Source organism: Natator depressus, chromosome 2 (assembly GCF_965152275.1).
Source record: "Natator depressus isolate rNatDep1 chromosome 2, rNatDep2.hap1, whole genome shotgun sequence".
NCBI lineage: Eukaryota > Metazoa > Chordata > Testudines > Cheloniidae > Natator > Natator depressus.
Window position 1 is genome coordinate 228,313,488 of NC_134235.1, and position 27,037 is coordinate 228,340,524.

Sequence of the window (27,037 nt, forward strand, 5' to 3'; positions counted from 1 at the left end):
AGCCTTCATTAGTAGTTCTCAACAAGTGGTCTATCAACAAGTGGACGAGTTACATCCGAGAGTGCTGAAGGAATTGGCGGCTGTGATTGCAGAGCCCTTGGCCATTATCTTTGAAAACTCGTGGCGAACGGGGGAAGTCCCGGATGACTGGAAAAAGGCTAATGTAGTGCCAATCTTTAAAAAAGGGAAGAAGGAGGATCCTGGGAACTACAGGCCAGTCAGCCTCACCTCAGTCCCTGGAAAAATCATGGAGCAGGTCCTCAAAGAATCAATCCTGAAGCACTTACATGAGAGGAAAGTGATCAGGAACAGTCAGCATGGATTCACCAAGGGAAGGTCATGCCTGACTAATCTAATCGCCTTTTATGATGAGATTACTGGTTCTGTGGATGAAGGGAAAGCAGTGGATGTATTGTTTCTTGACTTTAGCAAAGCTTTTGACACGGTCTCCCACAGTATTCTTGTCAGCAAGTTAAGGAAGTATGGGCTAGATGAATGCACTATAAGGTGGGTAGAAAGCTGGCTAGATTGTCGGGCTCAACGGGTAGTGATAAATGGCTCCATGTCTAGTTGGCAGCCGGTGTCAAGTGGAGTGCCCCAGGGGTCAGTCCTGGGGCCGGTTTTGTTCAATATCTTCATAAATGATCTGGAGGATGGTGTGGATTGCACTCTCAGCAAATTTGCAGATGATACTAAACTGGGAGGAGTGGTAGATACGCTGGAGGGGAGGGATAGGATACAGAAGGACCTAGACAAATTGGAGGATTGGGCCAAAAGAAACCTGATGAGGTTCAATAAGGATAAGTGCAGGGTCCTGCACTTAGGATGGAAGAATCCAATGCACCGCTACAGACTAGGGACCGAATGGCTAGGCAGCAGTTCTGCGGAAAAGGACCTAGGGGTGACAGTGGACGAGAAGCTGGATATGAGTCAACAGTGTGCCCTTGTTGCCAAGAAGGCCAATGGCATTTTGGGATGTATAAGTAGGGGCATAGCGAGCAGATCGAGGGATGTGATCGTTCCCCTCTATTTGACACTGGTGAGGCCTCATCTGGAGTACTGTGTCCAGTTTTGGGCCCCACACTACAAGAAGGATGTGGATAAATTGGAGAGAGTCCAGCGAAGGGCAACAAAAATGATTAGGGGTCTAGAGCACATGACTTATGAAGAGAGGCTGAGGGAGCTGGGATTGTTTAGTCTGCAGAAGAGAAGAATGAGGGGGGATTTGATAGCTGCTTTCAACTACCTGAAAGGGGGTTCCAAAGAGGATGGCTCTAGACTGTTCTCAATGGTAGCAGATGACAGAACGAGGAGTAATGGTCTCAAGTTGCAATGGGGGAGGTTTAGATTGGATATTAGGAAAAACTTTTTCACTAAGAGGGTGGTGAAACACTGGAATGCGTTACCTAGGGAGGTGGTAGAATCTCCTTCCTTAGAGGTTTTTAAGGTCAGGCTTGACAAAGCCCTGGCTGGGATGATTTAACTGGGAATTGGTCCTGCTTCGAGCAGGGGGTTGGACTAGATGACCTTCTGGGGTCCCTTCCAACCCTGATATTCTATGATTCTATGATTCATGTTAGCAGCTGGCACTTCAGGCGTCTGGGACTGGTACTCTAAATTGCCTCTTTCTGGATTCAGTCCAAATCCTGTTGAAGTCAATAGGAGTTCTTTCTGTTCTCTTGACTTTAAGGGGAGCTAGATCAGACCCTTAATGGTGAACTCTAGTAACCTGTTTCAGAGTCGCAGCTGTTAGTCTGTATCCGCAAAAAGAAAAGGAGTACTTGTGGCACCTTAGAGACTAACCAATTTATTTGAGCATAAGCTTTCGTGAGCTTCAGCATCCGATGAAGTGAGCTGTAGCTAACGAAAGCTTAGGCTCAAATAAATTGGTTAGTCTCTAAGGTGCCACAAGTACTCTTTTTCTTTTTTTTTAGTAACCTGGAGTCTCTGCCTGCTTCCCATTCATTTGTGGCTACTCTGTTCTCTTGGGTGGCTTGTGGTCATGTGTGAACTCCAGGCATTCAAAAATCAAGGGTCAAAGTCCCCTAAAAATGAGTCTTTAAAATATTAATTTTACATTATTTTTATTTTCCTTCTGGCTTTTGAACTTTTAGAGTTCCCATTTTCAAGCTTTTCTCCACAACCACGAGGGATAGAAATTACTTTAAAAATTCAATAAAAGCTGAGATTCTCAGATACTCACATGACTCCAGTAGAAAGGGCTTTAAGAAAAACACCAAATGTTGCAATACTTGTGATAAAATCTTAAGAGTTGGCAACTTTGTGAAAAACTGTGAGAATGTACACAACTGAAATGGGAACCAAGAGGCACTGTTTGTTACCATCAGGATCATAGTTTAGTAAACTGGCACAGCTGCCTGAAAAGTTAGGAACCTCTGATTTATATGACCCTTTAAAATGGCTTGCTTGTGAGGTAGTGGCAGACACTCCTTGACTTGAGTATTAAAAATATCCTGCTGCTAATGTACAGAAAGTGATTGCATAACTGCCACGTCTCATTTATTTTAGATTCATATTAAAGCAATTCTTCTTCAAGTCTCTTTCTCTTGGGATGAGGGATTTTGCTGTGTGTCTCAACGTGACATTTAAAATCTCACACATAATTTTTAAAAATCTCCCTCATTCAAATTGTCACAGCTTGGATTCTCCAAGGATATATACTAGGTCTGGTGTTATGTAATATGTTAGTTAATGATTTGGAAAAGGGAGAGAACAGTGAGATGGCAAAATTTGGAGATGAGACAAAATTATTTAGTTTTATCAAGATTTAAGAAGATTGTGAGGAACTCCTGAGTGACATAACAAAGCTAGGTGAAGGGCTGCTCTATGGCAGGTGAAAGTCATTGTTGATAAATGCAAGGTAATGCACATTGGAAGAAATAGTTTGAACTTTGCAGTCACATTAATGTGTTCTAAATTATCTGTAACCACTCCGGGAAATGACTTATTAACGTTGTGGACAGCTTGATGAAAACTTCCGCTCAAGGAACTTGGTAGAACCTAAAATTTTATGATGCCATGTTAGAAGCCATTAGTACAAAGGAAACTGGAATGCTGTATTCATTTCTGGTCGTCACATCTGAAAAAGATATAACAGACATTGAAGGAGATGAGAGAGAACCAACAAATATGATTAAAGGCTTGGAAAGACTGCTAAATGAAGAGATTTGGGGTGGGGTGGGGAAGGCCTGTTTTGAGAGGTGACAGTTCAGCGAGAACAATAAAGAAGGATATAAATAAAATGAATAGTGTGTAGAAAAGATAAATCAAGTATATATATTTACTCAGCCTTAAAATACAAGAAAAAGGGAATGGTCTATGAATTTGAAAAGCAACAAATTTAAAACCAATGAAATCATGTTTACATAATGCATACTTGACTTGTGGAACTCGTTGCCACAACATATCATGGTGGCTCAGAATAGAATAGAATTAAAAAAGGGAATAAACATTTCTATAGCTAATAAGAACATCCACAATTGTGTTAGATAAAAAAAAACTGTTAAGAGATATAAACCCTCATGCTTCAAGGAATTAGCAAACCACTAACAGTTGCAAGTTCGGAAGACTGATTTGAGGGCAGGTTTCATGCAACTTCATCTGAAGTATTTGGTACATGCCACTGTGAGAGGCAGGATACTAGACTCCATGGACCTGTTGTGATCCAGTATGGCAATTTCTCTGTGCCTAACAAACCCTGTTGCTGTTTTCTTTTTCTCTCATTTCTACCCATTAATTCAATTTCTTCATTTATTAATCACATATTATGCTTTATACTATACAAAACAGAGAAAGACACCATTTTTGCCTCAAATAGCCTACAGTCTTAATAGGACATGACTTGAATGTTTTCAGCTGCACATGGACAGGGTTTGAGTGACTCACATACTAGTCTCTGTGTCCTCGTGATAAACATTTTACTTTGAGTTTTTCTGAAAATAAAATGTAGTAGTTCAGTACTTTTTTAATATACTATTTTTGTCACAGGATGAGTGGCATAGAAGGTTGCTAAAGGACATATGGATCCTTGTGCATCTAGGATGCCTGCTCAGATTTGAGCCCAACGTGTGGTTTCTGAGGCCAAGGCCCAGATTGGTGTCATTGGCTGTTTTGTTGATTTATCTGAAACGAATTGGTAGACAAGATTCGTTCTTAGTGAAAAAATGTCACAATAGAAAATCCTTGCAATTGGTACCCAATTGATGGTTTCAAAATCCAAGGGTTCAGTGAGCATGAAGACTGAAATACCCTCTCACCAAGTGCTTTGAGGGGCTCTCTTCAGAAGAAGTCTAAAGTATGTTTGGGGAGCAACATGGAAAAAGGTAACCCTACCAATCACTGTTAGTATTGCCAACTCCTGTGATTTTTATCACAAGTCTTGTGATATTGGTGTATTTTTAAGACCCCAGATCCTGGAGTCATGTGAGATTCTCAGCTTCCATGAAAAAATAAGTAAGTTTCTAGCCCTTATGGTTGTGAAGAAAAGCTTGAAAATATTATTCAAGTGGACACTAAAGGTTCAAAAATCAGAAGGCAAATAAAAAGAACTGTGTGATAGGATTTACAGATGATCCCACACAGAGATTAAGGAAGGGAAGGAGCAGTACTGTCTCAAGAGGGCCCCCACCTCCCATCCCCAGAACCTACAGCAGCATGCTTTCAATTGGAGCAGAGTGAAGGAGTCGCTGTCTGAAGGGAGGAAGCCAGTTTGAATGAGGAGAGGGTGAGGGCCTGGTGTACTGGGTTTGGGAGGTTTGTTCATACATAGGGGACAGGATGTAAGAAAGTTCAATGATGGGAGTTGGAGAAGGAAAGAAAGGGAGTTGCAGGGCGGGCATTACTGTTGGAGCAGTATGAAATGAGACCTGAGATGTAGGCTGGGCACAGTTATACAGGGCCTTGGTGGTAAAGATGAGAAGTTTAAACTTGTTTTGGTAGGCTAGGCTGTAGTAATCAAGGCAGGAGATGACAAGCATTTTACCTGTTGGGACAGAAAGAAAGGGTTGGATTTCTATAATGGAGAAGAAATTCCTAGACTTTATCTAGTCTAATTAGTTTTCATTTTAATTAAGTCAAACTAATTAACATTTTGAAGAAAAATAATACATTTCTGGGTCCTTCTGAGGAAAAATTGAAAGCTGGTGGCAAAGGTGGCAGTAACACAGCCACAAGCTCTCTTAGAGAAGGGCACTGTCAGCTCCAGAAGTGGATCAAGTGATAAATAACTGCTCAGAAGTTATCCTTACATTCTTCTCTCTCTACCCCATCTCCACAGGAAGTAATTGCCCCCAGAACTGACCTCTGATTTCTTGACAAAGAGGTAAGTTCCACATCTGGCAGTGCTTTTTTCTTATTCCTTTGCTTTGTCTCACAGCTCACTGCTGCTCAGGGCTTGCAGGGTCTTAGGCTGTTCCTTCTGTCATTTGAGTTTTAGATAATGGGTGAAGGGAAGCACTGGAGCCAGTTAGTAGCTTTGTAAGTGCAAATATCTGATCCCACCATGGTGTAAGTTTTTGTTTGTGGATACAAACTGACGTGTTTGGGTTTGGGAGTAGAAGTAGACATCTGGTACTGTATAGGAACAGTTAGGATTTGAGAGTGTGTTTGAACACTGCAAATTTCAATGGACCTTTTCACATTTTTCAGAGCAAGTTTTACAGACTATTTTCCTTACAGTTCACTTGTCATCCATCACTCTGCTATGAATTAGTGGAAAGGAAAACTATTTCTTCACACTCATTTAATCCTCAAGTTTATTGGAGAATGATGCATTGAAAATTCACTTGTACTATGTGTTACTCCTCAGTATAAAAAAGCCAGTTGTCATAGAATATTAATTTTATACTTGACTAAGTTATTAAAAGCCCTTTTTATGCTCTTAATTCTTTGATCTCAAGTAATTTAGGAAAAGTGTAGGACTTGTGATGGTAACAGCTTTTAGAATGAGAGAACAATTTTCTGCATCACTGTGGTTAAAAGATCCTTTACTAGGTTCTCAAATTCAAATTGGTGATACTGCTTTTTTATTAATATAGAGTTCCATCTTTAAAAGGGACATATTGACAAGTAGTTTAGACCCAAAATTTGGCCACAATTAAAGTTATAATCTCACGGGAAGGGTGACTGTATTCTAAATATTTAATTGAATAATTAAATTAATTAATAAAATAATTAAAATACATTCATTTTCAAGTTTTTAAAATAACATTAGAAACAATGGAGAATAAAAAATAGTAAGACCGTTAAAGAACAGGAGTGTATTCTCTTTCAGTTAGATGTGTTGCATTTTCCTTTCATTCTAACCTTAAAAGGACCTTACTATATAAACCAGTTAGGCAAACTACTTTACAGACTATAAAAAGCTACTGAGTAAGCACATGAGAACAAGGCACTGTATTTTCAGCTGGGGAAAGTTTATTGAATTTTGCATATACTTAAAACTGGAATACAGTTTTTTTAGTCCAGGGGCTGAGCAGTGGAAATTGGCAGAAACTGCACTTCTCACTATTGCTTGTTTTTTGGTGTAGCTAAGGGAAGTAGCTAACAGTTGACTAAAATGTAAAATCCCTCACTTGTCTTTATGAAGCCTTGATATCACAGGTATGGTGATGAGAGAATGAAACAAAGGTTGGTTGAGTGGGTGCAAGGGTTAGTCAGAATGCAAAGAAAAGCAAAGGGGAAAATAGCTGACAGTTATAGCAACAGGAATGGAAAACAACCTCTGAAATAAATTCACACAACAGCATTTTGTGTGGGAAATCCTGTGCCTTAGGACTGCTCTACTTTATGCCAGCTGCCTGCAGTCCCCAGGACTTGTTCTGGAAGGCAGGGGATCACCAGGACATAAGACATCCCAGCCTTGCGACCTTTCCTCCATCCATGCTTCCTTCATTCCAACAACCCTACACCACCGGAGGACTCTCCTCAGTATGGGGAGTCCTTCTGAAACCAAATCTGCCTGGTTTAGGTTGATATACCCTACCAGAGAATCTGGCTGCAAATATCATCAGAAACAATTTAAAAAACATTCAAAATAAGGTAAAGTGACAGACTGTAATCTCATATGATAGGAATCTATCTATGTGTGTGGAATTCTTAGCCTTTATCAGGAGCAAGAAGGTACAGGAGGGAAAGTTGAAAGGGGTCAGGAAGAATGAGGATCAGAAGCAGACAGTTGTGTTGTGGACATATATGGCTGAGGGCATTAGGAAGTCAGAGCCCAAGAATATGCATACTATGTGATTATTGAGAAATAGCCATATGGTCAATATGCAGATTGACCATCCAGTCAGCAAGCAACAGGGATTTGCATTACTGAGGAATAGCCATTAGAACTGGCTGGGAAATTGAAAATTGTCATGGGGCAGGAAAACATGCTGTTGAAAAACTTCCTTTGTTCTGCAGCAGGATGAGCCTGAGACCTCTTGAAATTTATTGTGGAGAGTAACATTCCCGCCCCCAGAATAGCCTGGTGGTTATGGTACTCAAAGGGCATGCAGGAGACATGGGGGATTTAGGCTCAGCTCCCTGCTTTGCCTGATTGAATGCTCTACCCAACAAGCTATTATAGTGTGGGTCTCTCAGGTGCTGGAACTGCTCCCCTTTTTATAAATTATTAAATATTCATTGGGCCAGAATAAAAGCAATAGACTCTGTGGCCCTATAGTTAGGGAATACACCTGTGGCTTGGGAGGCTTGGGCTCAAGTTTCTGCTCTAAATCAGGCAGAGTAAGGACTTAAACTTAGTTCTCCCATTTTTTTGTATCCCAGGTGAGTGCCATAACCGCCAGGCTCTTGGTGATGGGCTCACTGTTAGCAGGAATTCCATCCTGGATCTGAGAAACCTTCCCGAAAAAGGATTTTGTCATTACTCCCCCTTTAACTGGAAGAGTTTGAAGTTTTGACAAATTGGCACTTTTAGATGAAAAGCTGTCTTGTCTGAAAATTCCTGACCAGCTCTAAAAATTGTGGGTCGATATCTTTTCCACCTCTATTCACCCCAATTGACTGAGACAATTCAGTATAAAATTCACATTTTTTTAATTAGCAGAAAGTGGCCACTAAACAAAGGGAGCTTTTTGGTAACTAAACTGATGATACTATTTGATGACAGAATGTACTGAAACCCAGGATAGTCACTGTAGTGGTGAAGTAACTGTGTAGGGTAATTAGGCTCCTAAAGTGAGGCCAAAGGCTGTTAGCCCACTGAATATACGATTCCTTCATACTAAAGCTCATTGATATGGATCATACCGCTTTTTAACATTACCAAGGACCCAAAAACTCTTTGAATAGTGTAGGGAAGTGTAGCATTACTTGCATATTCATCTGCATTCTGAGTAAAATCCCATGATAAAATTATAAGCGCTTGATTCTTCACTGCCTTGAACCTTGTGTAATTATCGATCTCTGTATAAAGTGAATGAAAACACTGTCAAGTCAGAATTGAAGTATGTTACACTCACTTTTCACAGATGCATATGACTACACAAGGTACAAGGCAGCGGAGAAACAGGCTCTGGAGTTTTATTAAATAATTTGTTCTGTCTTCTTTTCCCTTTCTGCTTCCAGGGGCTAATCTGCCCTTATCAACAGTCACAGAGTGTTGTTATTCCACTGCTTGTAAATGCCAGTGTGTCTTCATAGAGTTGTCTGTCTATATTTGTATGGGTAATTACTGCAACCATCCATGGAAAAATACATTTATGCAACTAAACGCCCACTTTCATGTACAGTTGTAATAAATGGGTGCACAGTTTTGTGCATGCTTGTGAACCTAAACCTACAGAAAAGTTAATCCTTAATATATTTCCTATATGGAAACAACAACTACCACTACAACCTGACCTTGTAGTATCACATTGCCTTCCAATCTAGTGTCTCTTTCTTCATCACTTTTCAGAGGTATATTGAGTTGGCATTTAAGCTTCTCCAGGTGTGATCAAGTGTTAAGAAGTTTGTTCTGTGGCACAAATATAATATTGCTGCCTTTGAGGGATGACTTTCAGCCAAAGAAATTACTGTTGCTCCGTGCAAAAGAGTCCTCGAAGATTTGTCTAGACTGGCTAGGTGGGTCAAACAGGTGGGAGAGCCTGTCTTAAAAGCTTCTGTACAACATCCCTGGTGAACTAGGTCCTAAGACACACAACATCACTTGTTTGTTTATTAACTGCTTTTGTTTTTTTGTTTGTTTTTAGAATGGGTAAAAAAGTAAAGAAGGAAGTGGAGCCTCCTCCCAAGGATGTGGTAAGTTTATAAAATGCTATGTGCTGTGAAATGAACATATTACACAATTATAGGCTCCAATCATACCCTTCTTACATAGTCCCTTACTCCCACTAACTTCCGCATGCATTCTAAAAATGTCTCATAAAGATGATCCCATTTATGCTTTCTTTGGACAGTATGCAAAACAGTGACCAGGCATGTGTTGTTTTTATGAAGAATGTTATCTTTGGCGGGGTTTATAAACAGTAATGTATGAAACAATCCAAGCTTCATTTTTCTCTAAAGTCTATATGCTCCCCTCCCACTGTAAACATCAGAGGAAGGGGGAAAGAACCAAAAACTCCATGGCGTTCAAATTGTCGAGCTGGCACATTCTCATCTCAATGGGGTTAGTTGTGTAGCAGCGTGGATGGCTCTGTTACTGCACACACCTCAATGATTTACAGATGTTTCAAGCTCTAGCACTGTGGATTCTGTGTTATCAACTCCCCCCATGAGAAACAGCTCAGTCTTCTTCATTCAAGATTCATCCAAAATTCAAGAAAAATATTGATAAGTTGGAGAGGGTTTTGAGAAGAACCATGAGAATGATTAAAGGATTAGAAAACATGCCTTATAGTGATAGATTCAAGGAGCTGAGTTTATTTAGCATAACAAAGAGAAGGTTATGGGGCGACTTGATCACAGGTTATAAGACTCTAAATGGGAAACAAATATTTGATAATGGTTTCTTCAGTCTAGCAGACAAAGGTATAACATGATCCAATGGCTAGAAGTTCAAGCTAGAGACATTCAGACTGGAAATAAAGTGTACATTTTTGAAATAGTGAGGGTAATTAACTGTTGGAACAATTTACCAAGGGTTTTGGTAAATTCTCCATCACTGGCCATTTTAAAATCAGGACTGAATTTTTTAAAATAAATATTCATTTATGGGTCAGACTTGATGAGCACAATTCTCCCTTCTGGCCTCAGAATCTATAATTCTATATCTACCACTTCATCACCACAGCTAAATATTTGGACCAGATTCATCCCTTTTATAGGCAGGCCCAACTCTGGAAGTCAGTGGAGTTTCTCTAGCTTTCACCAGGGCTGAAAGTGACCCTCCCTCTTCAATAGGTGGCTCATTAGAATGTTAACTGTAAATCACCCTTCCGTTCAAAGCCTAATATCATTGCAAGGTCTGCAACTGCCTATGACAATTTCAAGAAGCCTAAGTTTCTGAAGTTCTGAAGTTTCAGAAAAAAGTGAGGTTATGATTTATTCCAGTATTGTTTATATCTTTACCTTCTAGCCTAACCAAATGTTTATAGAAGCACACAACCTAAAGCTATAGAGAAATCGCTCAAGGCTATGTCTAATGCAGTTGCACAGGGGTGAGGGAAGGGAGCAAGAATTCCTCCTTTATGTAGCCTGCATCAGGGAAGCCCAAATCACAGCCACAGCTCCTGAGGGAGTTCAGAGGCTGTGCCACAGATGCATCCTCCAGGCACAGCTGGGTGAAAAGGGACAAGGAGTATTCTTTTAGGTTTCCATTTATTTCCTTTCAAGTTAAAATAAAAAGTGCTCAGACAGACTTTTAGCACCTGCCCACTTATTTAAAATTACAAAACTAAAATCCAAGAAAAATCAGTTCAGAGCTATGGCTTTGCCTCCCACCCTCTCATGTGTTGGCCAGTAGAGCTAGCTATGCACTTGGGGAATTATGATGGCTGTGTCCCATGAAGAAGTGTCACAGATGATTTCCTACCTCCCTCCAAGCTCCTCACTGCTCCTTCCTATGGGCTGTTTGCTAAAAGTTCCAGCTAGACTTCAGATAGCAGAATATTTTGGAGGGTGGTGTATATATATCTGTTATTGGTTATCAGCTCAATTTGTCATATCTGCTTAGTATAGATGTAGTATAATAATAGTAATGCATACATTTTTAACAGTTGGGAACAAGTTACCAAGAGTTGGGGTGGATTCTCCATTACTTACAATGTTTAAATCAAGATTGGATGTTTTCCTAAAAGATATGCTGTAGGAATTATTTTGTGGTATTCTATGGCCAGGAGATCAGACTAGATAATCACAATGGTCCCTTCTGGCCTTAGAATCTATCAATAGTTTACATTTACAATATATAGAGCCCTTCACCCTAAAGGCTCCCAAACCTTTACAAGCTGAAATATAAATGTAGAAGTTAGGGTGACCAGATGTCCCGATTTTATAGGGACAGACGCAATATTTAGGGCTCTTTCTTATATAGGCACCTATTACCCCCCACCCCGTCCCGATTTTTCACACTTGCTATGTAGTCACCTTAGTAGAAGTAGAAATGAGGGATATGACATTAATCTCTTAAATCTCCACTGCATCAAAGGGCCCTGATCCAGCAATTGGAGAGGGGTGGGACGGGACAGGATTGTCTGACTCTCAGAATGGTTATATCCTGTGTTTACCACATAGCTCTTCTCTATAGGGGTTTCCTATGTCCCAGCACACAGAGAGATTTTTTGGTTGGGACAGGGGAAGAGTGAAGGTGTGGCAAGAGATCCTCAACTGTCCTGTGGCCATTTGCCATGCAGGGAGAGTGAACCAACCACATAGGCTGTTGCAGCTGTGAGGCTGTTGTAGAGGCCATGGAATGGCTGTATTGCCTCTCTACAGCCTAGGGAAAAGATTCCCATATAGATCCCCAGCATATAGAGCTGTCCTTTGGGCTGCACATTGGGATCAGAATTTGGCTCACTATGCTCATACCTCATAGAGCTGCTGTGAGGATTAACTAATTGCACTACTTCCCATGCCCGATGCTGATCACAGCATGAACTATGTGGGGGTTGCTGGGCCATATTGTCAAGCCAGCTGACAACATCGCTTGATGGGCATAAGCACCGACAGGTGCCTTAGCCAAGCAATCCCCTCATAGCATTCAAGGGAGTTCTAGGGGGCCAGTCCTGCAGACTTTTACTCATGTGAGTTGCCCCATTGAAGTCAATGGAATTAATGACATGGTAAGGACTAGTTTTGCGAGGATGAGTTTGTAGGATTGGGTCCTAGGAGCATATTTTGTCTTACTTCTGCACATGTACACTGAGGATAGGGGACAAAAAGCTTCCTGTACCCTCATCTGCCCTCTTCTAGCACATCCTGCAGTTCAGGGCAAGATCTGAGTGATCTACCTGGTCCTAAGTGATATCCTTGACTGATGAGCTATGTATATACATTTCGGTGACCTCAATGTTCAGGATTATTTAGCAACAAGGACCTCTGATATATTAGTAATATGAAAAGGCACTAAAGAGTAGTATAGCAACACAAATAATAAATGGTTTAAAGTGTGTAATTATATGGTATAGATATATTTAATAGAATACTAGTACTAATACAATATATAACATGTATATTAGATATGCCATGATTTGTATTTTAAATGCTTTAATTTACTAAATTTTAAATAAAAATACATTTGTGGATTAGGAAATCTTCCTGACTTTAGCAGTCTGCTATATATTAGCCCCTTTAACACAGATACTCTGACACAGTCATTGAATGTGATATGGCCGGGACAGAAGACTGTTTTCCCAAAGTCACAAAAATTGTATGTTAAAGCCAAAAAAAAAAAAAGCTTATTTTTTGTTCGTGGTTGAATTTTAAAGTCTTCAGAAATGCTTCAGTCTAAATAAAGAACAAAAGGCTTTTTAAAAAATTGCCCTTTCTCAAGCTATGTCAGTTTCAAAGAGTCTGTTAAGAGAGTCAGAGCAGCTGGATTTGATGGAAGGTTTCTTTCTATATGAGAGAGGTCAGAAATGGAAATGAACACTTGTACCACTTCCAGCTATCTGAATAGAGACCGTGCCAGGGTAATGCTCCAACTAGCATAAGATCATGAAGAGCAGGTGTTTAACAAGGGATCTTGGGAAAAGATAGCACAGGAAGGATCATTTTATTTTTAAAAAACTACCACAATGTAGGAGTGCAGGAGAATGTGCACCAGGGCAAAACCTATTCCCCATGCAACATGTGAGTACATGGGTTCCTTACACGGGTGTGCTCTTCAGAGAATTCTCCCCACATGCTGCTTAGTGGCTGCTATTGCAGCATCAGAGTTGCAGAAATCGCTATCAAAATTTTCACCTCTTCTGCATTATGAAATCACATAGTTACTGCTGTCTTCAGGACTTTCTGGTTATACAAGGAAGTGTGAAGATTTTCCCAGAGTTTTCACATATGATGTAGTCTTGGTCTCATTTAAGTCAATGACTTCAGTGGAGCCAGGATTTCACACATTTTATCAGATGGGTATTTGCCAAACACACTGTGACTGTTATTGCAACCGCATATAATATCTTTGGGGAACATATTGTACTAAGGTTATGTATCACTGTGGGTCAGGGATTGTGTACAATTCCAGAGGGGAGAGTTATCACAGCTCCTCTAGGAGTCAAAAACAGTGGGGCATGACTAAGATGAATCACTCAGGTTGTAAACCTCTCCAGGGAAGTACCCTCTCCCCAAGGAGGCTTGCATGGACTGGTTCAAACACGGTTTTCCAGAGACCAACAGACAAAGGGCTTTTGATATAAAAAGGCTGGGTTTGAACTGACTTAGGGCCTTCTTTCTGATCCAGCAAATGGACAGAACCTTTTGTCCAATGGGGGCCCCAGTCCTTAGGGGAGGATTGGAAAGACTGTGGCCTACTCGAGCCCGATAAATCTGATGGGTGACTCCTGGTATGTTTAGTGTGTTTAAATCTGATTATTGTTTTTATTATGTTTTTGCTATAATCCTTTTACTTTCAGAATACGTGTGCTTGCTTAGAAGGAGTTTTGTGGTAACTTGAAACTGCTGGCAATATACTGTTCATAGTCTTTGGAGAGAAAGCAAAGCACAGGTGCTGCTGGCTTTTAGGCAGAATGGCTTGCTGCCCAGAGATCTGAGACCTGGCTGGGTGGGATATAGGTGCAGGTGGTGTGGGAATATAGGTATCAAATCAAAAACCACTAACCTCCTTCAGAGATCAGCAGAGTGAGTGAGTAAGTACTCTTGTTGGTAAGTAATTTAATAAAACTTTGCGTGTGTCATCTGTATAATTAGTTTCACTGAATTTATAATTTTGTGTTAAATTAGCAATTTTAAAGGTGAGTTTTTGCCCTCTTATCTTTCAGCAGAAGCTCAAGCTGTTATTAGGAAAGATGAAAAAATGTCCTTGAATCCTAATGAGTATATGGAAAACCCATTTAAACATATTTAGCTGGCCTATAAATCTCAGACTGGATCAAGTCTGATTTAAAAAAATATATATGTATAGTGGGCTGCTGCATTGAACAGTAAGGCTTAGTATGACTGAGAAAATTCTCTTCTCTTTTGTATTTGTAGTTTGACCCTTTATCGATTGAAAGCAAAAAAGCAGCAACAGTGGTGCTGATGCTTAATTCTCCAGAAGAGGAAGTTTTGGCTAAAGCATGTGATGCTATATATAAATTTGCATCAAAAGGTTTGTCTTTTCATGATCAGTCTCTCTCCACATTTCCTACGTTTCCTAGACTAGTTGTCCGGCATTTTTTTAGTTTCCATACTTTAACTATCCTGCTTGGCAGTAAATGCTCCTATTGGAATTTTGTAAAATATTTCTCATGTATTATTTACAGTTATAAGGAAGTCCTGTGTTCTGCATGAAGTTAATTTTTTTGCATCTTTTAATAATAAAACTTACCCTGAATGTAGGATAGTCTAAATCTGTTTTATCTTGAGCATGAGATTGTGGTATCTTGGAAAACAAGAAATTCTTTCTTTGCATATGACAATTTGCTATAGCGGTACATAATTTAAATTGGAGAAATAGTTATTTCAAGCTTTTATTTTGTGTCTCTGGGGATTTGTTTGTTTCCTTGTTTTTGTATTTTGCATTTAATCCTTTTCTTTTCTTTTCTTTTCTTTTTTTCAAGAACAGTACTTCCATAGTAGAAGATCCTCATGAGAACAACCAGCCTCAATCATTGCTACATGTTTGGGAATCAAACAAGTGTCTAATATTTCAAATCCCCTAAATGTTCTTGTTTAAATTATATATATAATAAAGGCACTATGTGTGTGGCACATCAAACATAAATCGGGGCAGGGCCATGCTTTTGTTCTGGGTTTTTACAGAACCTAAAAAATGGCCTAACAAAATGAGATCCTGGTTTTTGACTGGGGCTCCTAGGTCTTATGGTAACAATAATAATAATAATTAATAAAGGAACCCACAATTATGTGACCCTGCCTTTCCCAAATTCTCTCCCACTCACTCCACTCCACCCAGTCTAGTCTAATTAGTGTACTGTAGTGGCATCTTTAGTTTAATTTATTTTTATATGATATTCTGTCTATTTTATGTTGCCCTAAATTGTAAGGTTTCTGTGGGCTGCAGATTTTTGTATTGACAGACATTGATGACATTGTTAAAGTTGTTAGAGAAAAGCTGAAGCTTTTGACTGCTGGCTAGGGAGCATTTGGGGTTTCTGGAATGCTGGAAGGTATGCAGGCTGGGGTTGGTAAACAATATGCAGCTGAGGCTTTAGGTTCTGAGAAGGAGATGCAGCAATATTTTGTGTGGGGCAGAGATTACTATAAATTTGAGGAGAGGGGGTTGAATTCCTTGTTCCCCACCCCAACAGCTCTTGACAGCTATCCCTTTGCTCACTGCAACAATACTGTATCTGCCATCATGTCCAAAAATAACAAATATATTAGTTTGTTGTTGCTGCTAAATTAACTATTTAACAGATTATTGATGTGAATGTTCTTCTGACCCCACAGCGGTGTTAGGATATAGATATTCAGGTCTGTCTGCAAAGGCCTATACTTTAAGAATTTAGGTGTATTCTTATCACTTAGCTAGTTATAGAGATTTAAAGAAAGAATCAAAATTACTGCCTTAAGGCCCCTTTCTTTCAATTCTTTCTTTCTTTCTTTCTTTCTTTCTTTCTTTCTTTCTTTCTAACAAGCGGGCTAGAGTGTACTTTTGCAATCAGCCCAGTGTCTGCACTGCAGTTGGAGATGTCATTGCAGTTCAGGTAGGCATATTTGTGCGAGCTTTAATCTAGCCAACACAGCTAAAAATAGCAGTGAAGATGCAGCACAGGTTATACAAGCCCATCCAGAATCCTAGGTACATGCTCACTTTTCTAGCCCACATCATGGTCCATGCCATTGCATCTGCACTATTTTTAGCTGCACTAGCTAGATTAAAGCTAGTGCATGTATGCTTACCTGAGCTGCAGTCACTCCCCCGTTTGCAGTGGCGACATATCCTAGGTAGTTGGGCTTGTCTTCACTGCAAAGTTAACTCAGGTAATAACCTGAGTCCCATCCACATACAAAAAAAGGTTCACTGGTGCAGTTAATTTGAATTGTCTAACCCAAGAGGGAGTATAGGCTAAAACCTGAGTGAGCGCAACTCATCAGCTGCTAACATGACAACTCTGCAGTGTGGACACAGGCTAGCTCCACTCAAGTGCTGCTAGTCCTCCAGTGCCTTCCCATAGTCGTCCCCCCACCCCATGTGCCCTGAAGGGACAGACAAGTTCTTCCACAATTCACTGGGAAATAATTGATGGAGCAACTCAGCTTACTGCAGTGCTAAGAACCACAGGCTGTGCCCCCAGTAGTCTTAGCACCACACATGAGAGAGTACAGCACCAGTGCAAACACAGCAGCTTGAGTGTTACTTTACCGTGTAGCTGCTCTCACTTAAGCTAGGCTAACTTGAGATGGGTAACTTGAGTGCTGATAACATGAGTTACTTCTTGAGTGAAGACATACCCTTGGTGTGTAGCTGCGCTGCCCCAAGAACAATTTCTTCTCTGCTCCCTCTTGCATGCAGTAGAGTAAGTTATTTCACCCCTTTTAATGGAGCAGCTGTCTCCTCATTGTGTGCCTGGTCAGCTACTTTGGCCAGCTCATAGTAGGGACAGAGCACTCTCCACTCCATTCCCTCCACTCCCTCCCTACCCATGTCTATGTACGGTGCGTGCAAGGTCATGATGCATAGAGGACACCATTTTGCTCTACAAAATGGTGTCCTCTGCACAGTGTGACTTCGTATGTATGGAGTGTGTGAGGTCAGACCGTGCAGAGAACGTCAGTTTGCTCTTCAAAATGGTGTCCTTCATGCTGTCTGGGGTTCCAGTAGGGGTCATACCAGCAAAACTTTGGGAACCCTTGGGTTAGTGGCATGGATCTTGCTTTTTCCTTGCTCCTTTGTTAGGTTGGTGTTGGTCGTATCCCTCCAGCCTAGTGGGCCTTCGATCAACACCCAATTGAGATGCATAGGGCAGTGCACAACTTTCAGAGCTGTTGTTCCAGCCTCTCTGAAGACAAGCAGTTACACTTGGTTTACATTTTCAAACTTTTCTTCACGATCATATGGGCTAGAAACTTACTTTATATTTTCATGAGGAGTCTGAGGTGATCATATGACTCCAAGAGCTGGGGTCTTAGACCCGGGCCTTTAGTGCCTATGTTTTAATCCAGCTTTGGATGTGACATCGCATCCTTGTGAACCACACATTTTTTTATTTATATGTGGTGTATTATGTTTAATACTGCAGTGTTTAAGGCTATAATTCCATCAAAGAATTTTAATGACTGTGTTATGTTAGACTGCTTTATTTTAGATCATTTTGGTACTATTTGAAATATATTCTGTAATCCAATAAAGAGATTGATATCAATAATACCTTATATTAATATGTATGTATATTGCATTAGTATTAGTGTTTTTTGTTGCATTCTGGTGTAAGGTATTTTCAATAATTCATATCAGAATTTAAACCGAATTACTGTTTAGGTGATGAAAACAAAGTGACACTCCTTGGTCTTGGAGCTGTGGAACCTTTATTTAAACTAGTCTCACATGAAGACCCACTTGTGCGCAGAAATGCCACCATGGTATTTGGGATCATGGCTTCTAATAGTAAGTCTTCCGTTTTTAATTTTTTTCATTAAATTGTATTTTGTAGGAATACAGTTAATGCAGATATAGGTGGCATGTGAAATGAAACTTTGATACAAATTAAAACATCCTACTAATGTTTGTTTCTTTGCTAATATGAAAAATATCTAATTTAAAAAACAACAGCAAAGGGCCAACTTTATCTCTGGTGTAACTCAATTTTCTGTGATATACCATAGTTAGACCAGAAATACACTTCACCACAAACAATTTAATATTGATGTGATAATTAGGTCTAAATTCCAATGGCTAGCTACTGGAATTCTAGCATGTCTAGAAAGGCTTGATCACTCCCCTTTTATAGAAAATAGAGGAAAAAGAATTATCTACTGCTTACCATCCCCACCAAAAGCTATGGTTAAATAAGTTGTCTAAGAAAATAAGAAGATATAAGTAAATAGTATTTTTACAGTCACTTATAAGTTTCCACCCTGCTAGTATCACAGACGATGTCACTTTTTTGTAAGTAACCTGACCAATTTTTTTCCTGTCATGCCCTATTTAAATCTTTTCACTGTGTCCTCTGCCTTCCATACCAAGTTCTAGCTTCTGGTTCTGACCTTCAAGGCACTGCACAGTTCCCCACCTGCTTACATTTCTGCTCTGGTTTCTTCCTACTCTTCCTCTTGCCCCTTTTGCTCCGCACCAAGCTTCTTTTTCACTGACTCCCATTGTAAGTTTTTCCCATTTTCATCATCATGCCTTCTTCCATACTGCCCCTTATTTTTGGAACACACTCCCATTTCTGGTGCACTAACACTTGCCTCAAGGTCAGGTCTGAAGGATCTTCCCCATAAACATCTAGGTCCTTTCCTTTTATGTATGTTCACCTCTAACTGTTTCTCCTCCAGTACAAACATGAACATTGTGTGACATGTTGATAGGCTGCAACACAGCATCATAATATTATGATATCAACTGTTTCAAAAGTAAGTGTCTCAAGTCAGCTCCTGAACCTGTGTCTCCTGTTGTCTGTGTTTATGCTAAAAAAACGGTCAACAATAATACTATCTTTTAAAAGTCTCTCTCAAAATGTCTTTGTCATAGTTTTTACAAAATCCATAAAAATTACATTTTTTGATAATCAGATATGAAATTTGCTATGTGTGCTGTGTCATCAGGAAATTAGAAAATGATTACTTTGAAAAACAAATTCTTCAAAGATTATTTTAGGGCAATAAAAAAAACCCTTCATCTTCACCAAACAACAAATTGTTGTTTATTCCCAAGGTTAGGTTTGGGTGTTTGCTGCCTAAATCTTTATAATAACTAGTAAGTTAAATAACTTGTCAGAAGCAAGTATTCTTTGATTAGTGTGCCTGTGGATGCTCCACATTAAGTATGCATGTGTTCCTGCACCTTTGATTGGAGATTTTTGATAGCAGTGCCTGATTGGCCCGCTCATGCACCCTACATATCCTCTTGCCCTGTACTGAGGCTGTATAATACTCCTAAGGGAATTCTGCTTAAAAAAAAAATCTGCCCACAATATTTTAAAATTCTGCATATTTTATTTGTCACTAATAAATGTGGAGGCTCCAGCATTTCAGTGGGGAACACAGGCCACTGGCTGCATGGAGATGGAAGATCACCCTGCAGCCCTCCTCCGGATATGGAATTGGTGGTGAGGCTGCACCCGACCCTGACATAGCACAAGGGCCAGGCCTGCCCCAGAAACGCCCCAGTGTCATGCCCCTCCAACCAGGTGCACCAAGATAGCAAGTGAGAGGGACAGAATCTCTCATGCACACCCAGCCTTAGCCCTGCTCCAGGTGTGGGGCAAGCAGGCTCAGCTCAGCAGGATCCAAGAATGGAGGGGCTTAGTGTGGGGGGATCCAGGTGTGGGGTAAGAGGATTCTGTATGGGACACTCTGGGTGCAGGCAGCTTAATGGGGGGAGGGGTCTTGCTGCACAGGGGAGGGCTTCAGCGGGGGTCCGGATGCAGGGGGGGGCTCAGCAGGGTGGGGAATATAGGTGTGGAGGGGTGAGGCTCAGCACTGGGGCTTGGGTATGGGAGGTCCAGATGCATGGGGGTTGGGTGGACGGGGAGCAGCTCCTAGTACAGTTACCTCACCCCCTGTGACGGACGAGTGATGGGGACAGTAAGCAGGGGGCTATGCAGAGCTTCCTGCAGCTGGGGGAGGTTTCAGGAGGTGGGTCTGACCTGGCCCTGGACATTTCTTGCAGGGGAAGAGGAACTGAGTCTGGTGCAGGGTAGGAGCCACTGGCTGGAGCATCCCCAGCCCACTCCCCTTCCTCCCCCGCAGTGATTTCTCTCTCTACTGGCTGCTCTGGGTGCCCAAAATGACAGGCCCACACTGCCGGGGAGGAGTGTGTGACCGCTGTTGCGGCTTCCCTTTACTTCCCCATCAGAAAATCATTTTTCTGCAAGGAAGCCTGCGGGGGGCATGAATTCTGCATGTGCGCGTAGTATAGGGCTGCACGGATTAACTGCCCTCAGTTCCTTCTCAACTACCTTTGGCCAGAGATGGAGTCTAGCATGTGTCAATTTACTGTGCACCTCTTCCATCTTGTATTAGTGTTTTGGCTTCTATAATTAGTCATTGTAGTAGCAGGTTTAGTACCTTATAGTTGTAGGAACACTTGTTCTCCCTTGTTCTTTTCTTCAAAAAAATGTGTTTTTTCTTTTTTCCTTATGGACGGGCTTGAACAAATTTTCTCCTTTCAGGGATATCAGGCTCCCCAGACTTTTGAAAGGTGCCTCTCTTGTCAAGAAGCAATTCCTTTTAGCGACAGGCACTCCCAATGCATTCGTTGTTTGGAAGACTCTGATATTCCCAACAAGTGTAAGGTCTGCTCTTCTTTTAAAGGAAGATCTCAGAAGAACAGGGAAATAAAGTGTAGGGAAACTGTTAATGATGGAGCAAGCCTGGAGACCGGCTGCTCACCAAGGGGCAGAGAACCCTCCAGTATAGGGATCCTCCACTTCTGTCAGTTCCTGTCATCAAGATCATGGTCATCGAGAGCTTCCAAGGGGAAGAAGGCATCCAACACTCTTTATGAGAGAGGTGTCTATAACTGTGACACTGAGAGCTTCCCACTCAAAGTATAAGGAAGGGAGAAGAGGAGGAGAACAGAGTTCCGCATTAAAGAAGATCCAGTCACTGGAAACCTCAGACCCCCAGAGGAGTGCTAGTGAGGCTCCAAGTACTTCAGGTACTGTGAAGGATTCTAAGAATTCAACTAAGTTCCATTCCTCAGGTCTAAAGAGCTCAGTACCAAAGATTGTTACTACCAAGAGACTGGCTTCAATGGAATCCTCAACCGCCTTGGTACAGATGTCAGTGCCTCGCACAACAGCTTCTGCAGCATCATTGGTGTTGGTATTGAGTTCTGTTGTGCTGCCAGTAGTGCAGGAATTCCAGTACCTGAAAGATCCTTTGGTACCGAATGAACCCGAATCTCCACTCCTTGCAACCTCTGGACATCTCTCAGTAGCAAGGTTGACTGGGTCACGGCCTGCTCGTGTTTCCATGAGATCTACCTCTTTTTCATCTTCCACTACCCATGAGGAGAGGATGTCACCACAGATACGATATGTGGAGGGGCATTCTGACTCACATTTTGAACTTTCTGTTCAAGGATCTCCAATTTATTCCAGGAGACATTATTCTCTGTTACAGATGTAACAGAGGCAGGACACCAGACCCCTGCCTTACAACATTTGGGATGACCAGTGTTGGATACCTCCCCCCATGCCTTATGGTCTCCCTTATTGGCCTTACTGGGATCCCCTTGCAATTTTGAGGGATCTAAACTCAGTTTCACAGGGAACACAGAAGACTTTTTCGCTGGTACCATCCATTCCTCCTCCCCACTCTGAGCCCAGGAATACCTTTGAGGAGCAAGAGGCAAGGGCAGTCAAGGAGGTTACCCCCTATCATCACCATATGAGGCAGTAATGCCGCCACCACCACCACCATTATTAGCTGATGAGACAATTCCAGGACCTGATGAAGTGGGTTGCTGACACCTTCCAAATTCCCCTGGAAGAAGTCCTGGATTCCCATCACAAGCTTCTGAACATATCACACACTTCTATCTATGTATGGACTGGATGAATGGACTCTAAGGTGGATAGAAAGCTGGCTAGATTGTCGGGCTCAACGGGGAGTGATCAACCGTTCGATGTCTAGTTGGCAGCCAGTATCAAGCGGAGTGCCCCAGGGGTCAGTCCTGGGGCCAGTTTTGTTCAACATCTTTATTAATGATCTGAATGATGGGATTAATTGCACCCTCAGCAAGTTCGCAGATGACACTAAGCTGCGGGGAGAGGTAGATACGATGCAGGGTAGGGATAGGGTCCAGAGTGACCTAGACAAATTGGAGGATTGGGCCAAAAGAAATCTGATGAGGTTCAACAAGGACAAGTGCAGAGTTCTGCACTTAGGAAGGAAGAATCCCATGCACCGCTACAGGCTGGGGACTGACTGGCTAAGCAGCAGCTTTGCAGAAAAGGACCTGGGGATTACAGTGGACGAGAAGCTGGATATGAGTCAGCAGTGTGCCCTTGTTGCCAAGAAAGCCAATGGCATATTGGGATGTATTAGCAGGAGCATTGCCAGCAGATCGAGGGAAGTGATCATTCCCCTCTATTCGGCACTGGTGAGGCCACACCTGGAGTATTGCGTCCAGTTTTGGTCCCCTCACTACAGAAGTGATGTGGACAAATTGGAGAGAGTCCAGCGGAGAGCAATGACAATGATTAGGGGGCTGGAGCACATAGATTCATAGATACTGAGGTCAGAAGGGACCATTATGATCATCTAGTCCGACCTCCTGCACAACGCAGGCCACAGAATCTCACCCACCCACTCCTGCGAAAAACCTCTCACCTATGTCTGAGCTATTGAAGTCCTCAAATCGTGGTTTAAAGAGTTCAAGGAGCAGAGAATCCTCCAGCAAGCGACCCGTGCCCCATGCTACAGAAGAAGGCGAAAAACCTCCAAGGCCTCTTCCAATCTGCCGTGGAGGAAGATTCCTTCCCGACCCCAAATATGGCGATCAGCTAAACCCTGAGCATATGGGCAAGATTCACCAGCCAGATACCCAGAAAAGAATTTTCTGTAGTAACTCAGATCTCACCCCATCTAACATTCCATCACAGGCCATTGGGCCTATTTACCATGAATATTTAAAGGTCAATTAATTACCAAAATCATGTTATCCCATCATACCATCTCCTCCATAAACTTATCGAGATTAATCTTGAAGCCAGATAGGTCTTTTGCCCCCACTGCTTCCCTTGGAAGGCTATTCCAAAACTTCACTCCTCTGATGATTAGAAACCTTCATCTAATTTCAAGTCTAAACTTCCCAATGACCAGTTTATATCCATTTGTTCTTGTGTCCACATTGGTACTGAGCTTAAATAATTCCTCTCCCTCTCCGGTATTTATCCCTCTGATATATTTATAGAGAGCAATCATATCTCCCCTCAACCTTCTTTTAGTTAGGCTAAACAAGCCAAGCTCCTTGAGTCTCCTTTCATAAGACAGGTTTTCAATTCCTCGGATCATCCTAGTAGCCCTTCTGTGTATCTGTTCCAGTTTGAATTCATCCTTCTTAAACATGGGAGACCAGAACTGTACAGAGTATTCCAGGTGAGGTCTCACCAGTGCCTTGTATAAAAGTACTAACACCTCCTTATCTCTACTGGAAATACCTCGCCTGATGCACCCCAAGACCGCATTAGCTTTTTTCACAGCCATATCACATTGGCGGCTCATAGTCATCCTATGATCAACCAATACTCCAAGGTCCTTTTCCTCCTCCATTACTTCTAATTAATGCGTCCCCAGCTTATAACTAAAATTCTTGTTATTAATCCCTAAATGCATAACCTTACACTTCTCACTATTAAATTTCATCGTATTACTATTACTCCAGTTTACAAGGTCATCCAAATCTTCCTGTATGATTTCTTGGTCCTTCTCTAAATTGGCAATACCTCCCAGCTTTGTATCATCTGCAAACTTTATTAGCACACTCCCACTTTTTGTGCCGAGGTCAGTAATAAAAAGATCGGTCCCAAAACTGAAGGGCAACAAAGGTATGACAAGATTATGACTATCAACAGATGGCTTAGGCAGTGGTGCTATAAGGAGGGCTTTGGGATGTATGGCCACTGGGAGGCATTCATGGACAGAGGACAGTTCTCTCGGAATGGACTTCATCTGAGTAGGGAAGGAAATAGACTTCTAGGATGGAGGCTGGCACAACTGATTAAGAGAGCTTTAAACTAGGAATTTGGGGGAGATGGTTGGGAGATGTCCAGGTAATCTCCATGCCAGATTTTAGCATTGAGAGGGAAGAAAACGAAGTAAGAAAGGATACAGCCATGGGTAGGAGAATGTATATAAGGAGGAAGGGCAGTGTGGATACCAGTCTAATAGGTTATACTGGCTGTAGAATGACCGTGCCTAATAGGGTACAGAATGTGAGCGAGGCCAAACAGCAAAAATTAAGATGTTTGTACACCAATGCAAGGAGCCTAGGTAACAAAATGGAGGAACTAGAGCTACTGGTGCAAGAAGTGAAACCAGATATTATAGGGATAACAGAAACATGGTGGAATAGTAGTCATGACTGGACTACAGGTATTGAAGGGTATGTGCTGTTTAGGAAAGACAGAAGTAAAGGGAAAGATGGTGGAGTAGAATTGTATATCAATGATGAGGTAGAATGTAAAGAAATAAGAAGTGATGGAATGGATAAGACAGAGTCCGTCTGGGCAAAAATTATATTGGGGAAGAAAACTATTAGAGCCTCCCCTGGGATAGTGCTTGGGGTGTGCTATAGACCGCCAGGATCTAATTTGGATATGGATAGGACCCTCTTTAATGTTTTTAATGAAGTAAATACTAATGGAAACTGCGTGATCATGGGAGACTTTAACTTCCCAGATATAGACTGGAGGACGAGTGCTAGTAATAATAATAGGGCTCAGATTTTCCTAGATGCAATAGCTGATGGATTCCTTCATCAAGTAGTTGCTGAACCGACTAGAGGGGATGCCATTTTAGATTTGGTTTTGGTGAGTAGTGAGGACCTCATAGAAGAAATGGTTGTAGGGGACAATCTTGGTTCAAGTGATCATGAGCTAATTCAGTTCAAACTGAACGGAAGGATTAACAAAAATAAATTTGCAACTAGGGTTTTTGATTTCAAAAGGGATGACTTTCAAAAATTAAGGAAATTAGTTAGGGAAGTGGATTGGACTGAAGCACTTATGGATCTAAAGGCAGAGGAGGCCTGGGATTACTTTAAATCAAAGCTGCAGAAGCTATCGGAAGCTTGCATCCCAAGAACGGGGAAAAAATTCATAGGCAGTAGTTGTAGACCATGACTTATGAGGAGAGGCTGTGGGAACTGGGATTGTGTAGTCTGCAGAAGAGAAGAATGAGGGGGGATTTGATAGCAGCCTTCAATTACCTGAAGGGGGGTTCCAAAGAGGATGGAGCTAGGCTGTTCTCAGTGGTGGCAGATGACAGAACAAGCAGCAAGGGTCTCAAGTTGCAGTGGGGGAGGTCTAGATTGGATATTAGACAACACTATTTCACTAGGAGGGTGGTGAAGCACTGGAATGGGTTACCTAGGGAGGTGGTGGAATCTCCGTCCTTAGAGGTTTTTAAGGCCCGGCTTGACAAAGCCCTGGCTGGGATGATTTAGTTGGTGTTGGTCCTGCTTTGAGCAGGGACTTGGACTAGATGCCCTCCTGAGGTTTCTTCCAACCCTAATATTCTGTGATTCTATGATCTCAGCATGGGTGGTATGCCAATTAATGAAGCACTCCTTGAGCTAGCCAGGTTCATCTGGCAAATTACAACAACGCCTCCCCCCCCCATGCAAGAGGGGTGATAAAAAAAATATTATGTCTTGGCCAGAGATTGAGTTTTTATTTTCTTATCCAGCACCAAATTCTTTAGTCATGAATCCAGTCAATGAAAGGGGAAGGCAACATACCCAAAACGCTACCTCTTATGATAAGGACCAGAAATGTTCAGTTTGGGATAGCTAACCACCAGGCACTGATGTCAAAATATGTCTACCTGAACTACAGGAGCTTAATGCTTCTATTCACCGTTTACCACAGGAACATCAAGAACAATTCAGAGCCATAATAAAGGAGGATCAGCTTAGCAAAAACTTCACTGAAGTCTTCACTCAATGTAGTGGATACTGCAGCCAGGTCTATTTCCACCTCAGTAGCAATGGTGTGAGTTTCTGGCTTCAGTTGTCTGAGTTGTCAGAAAAACAGACTTTGACTCCCTCAGGGAACTGATGGGCAGGATCCCCTGGGAGAATAACATGAGGGGGAAAGGAGTCCAGGAGAACTGGCTGTATTTTAAAGAATCCTTATTGAGGTTGCAGGAAGAAACCATCCCAATGTGTAGAAAGAATAGTAAATATGTCAGCTTGCTTAACAGTGAAATCCTTGCTGATCTTAAACACAGAAAAGAAGCTTACAAGAACTAGGAGACTGGACAAATGACAAGGGAGGAGTATAAAAATATTGCTCAGGCATGCAGGAGTGAAATCAGGAAGGCCAAATAACATCTCTTGCTAGCTGCAATTTCAAGTGTGAAGAGTAACAAGAAGGATTTCTTCAGGTATGTTAGCAACAAGAAGAAAGTCAAGGAAAGTGTGGGCCCCTTACTGAATGAGGGAGGCAACATAGTGACAGAGGATGTGCAGTGCATCCGAGGGTGCTAAAGGAGTTGGTGGATGTGATTGCAGAACCATTGTCCATTATCTTTGAAAACTCATGGCGATCAGGGG

General features: G+C 41.6%; 1 protein-coding gene across 5 annotated transcripts in view; it reads left to right on the forward strand.

Moving 5' to 3' along the window:
* The window catches only part of ARMC3 (armadillo repeat containing 3), a 116,584-nt gene that overhangs the window by 306 nt on the left and 89,241 nt on the right, over nucleotides 1-27,037 (forward strand). For 4 of the 5 annotated variants that reach the window (XM_074946072.1, XM_074946074.1, XM_074946073.1 and 1 more), the window contains exons 2-5: nucleotides 5,297-5,341; nucleotides 9,219-9,267; nucleotides 14,617-14,734; nucleotides 18,071-18,196. In XM_074946072.1, coding sequence (XP_074802173.1) covers nucleotides 9,220-9,267; nucleotides 14,617-14,734; nucleotides 18,071-18,196 — 292 coding nt within the window. In that variant the 5' untranslated portion in view covers nucleotides 5,297-5,341; nucleotide 9,219. Of the gene's footprint in view, nucleotides 1-5,296; nucleotides 5,342-9,218; nucleotides 9,268-14,616; nucleotides 14,735-18,070; nucleotides 18,197-27,037 lie in introns of those variants that run through there. The other variant, XM_074946076.1, reaches the window with a different exon arrangement.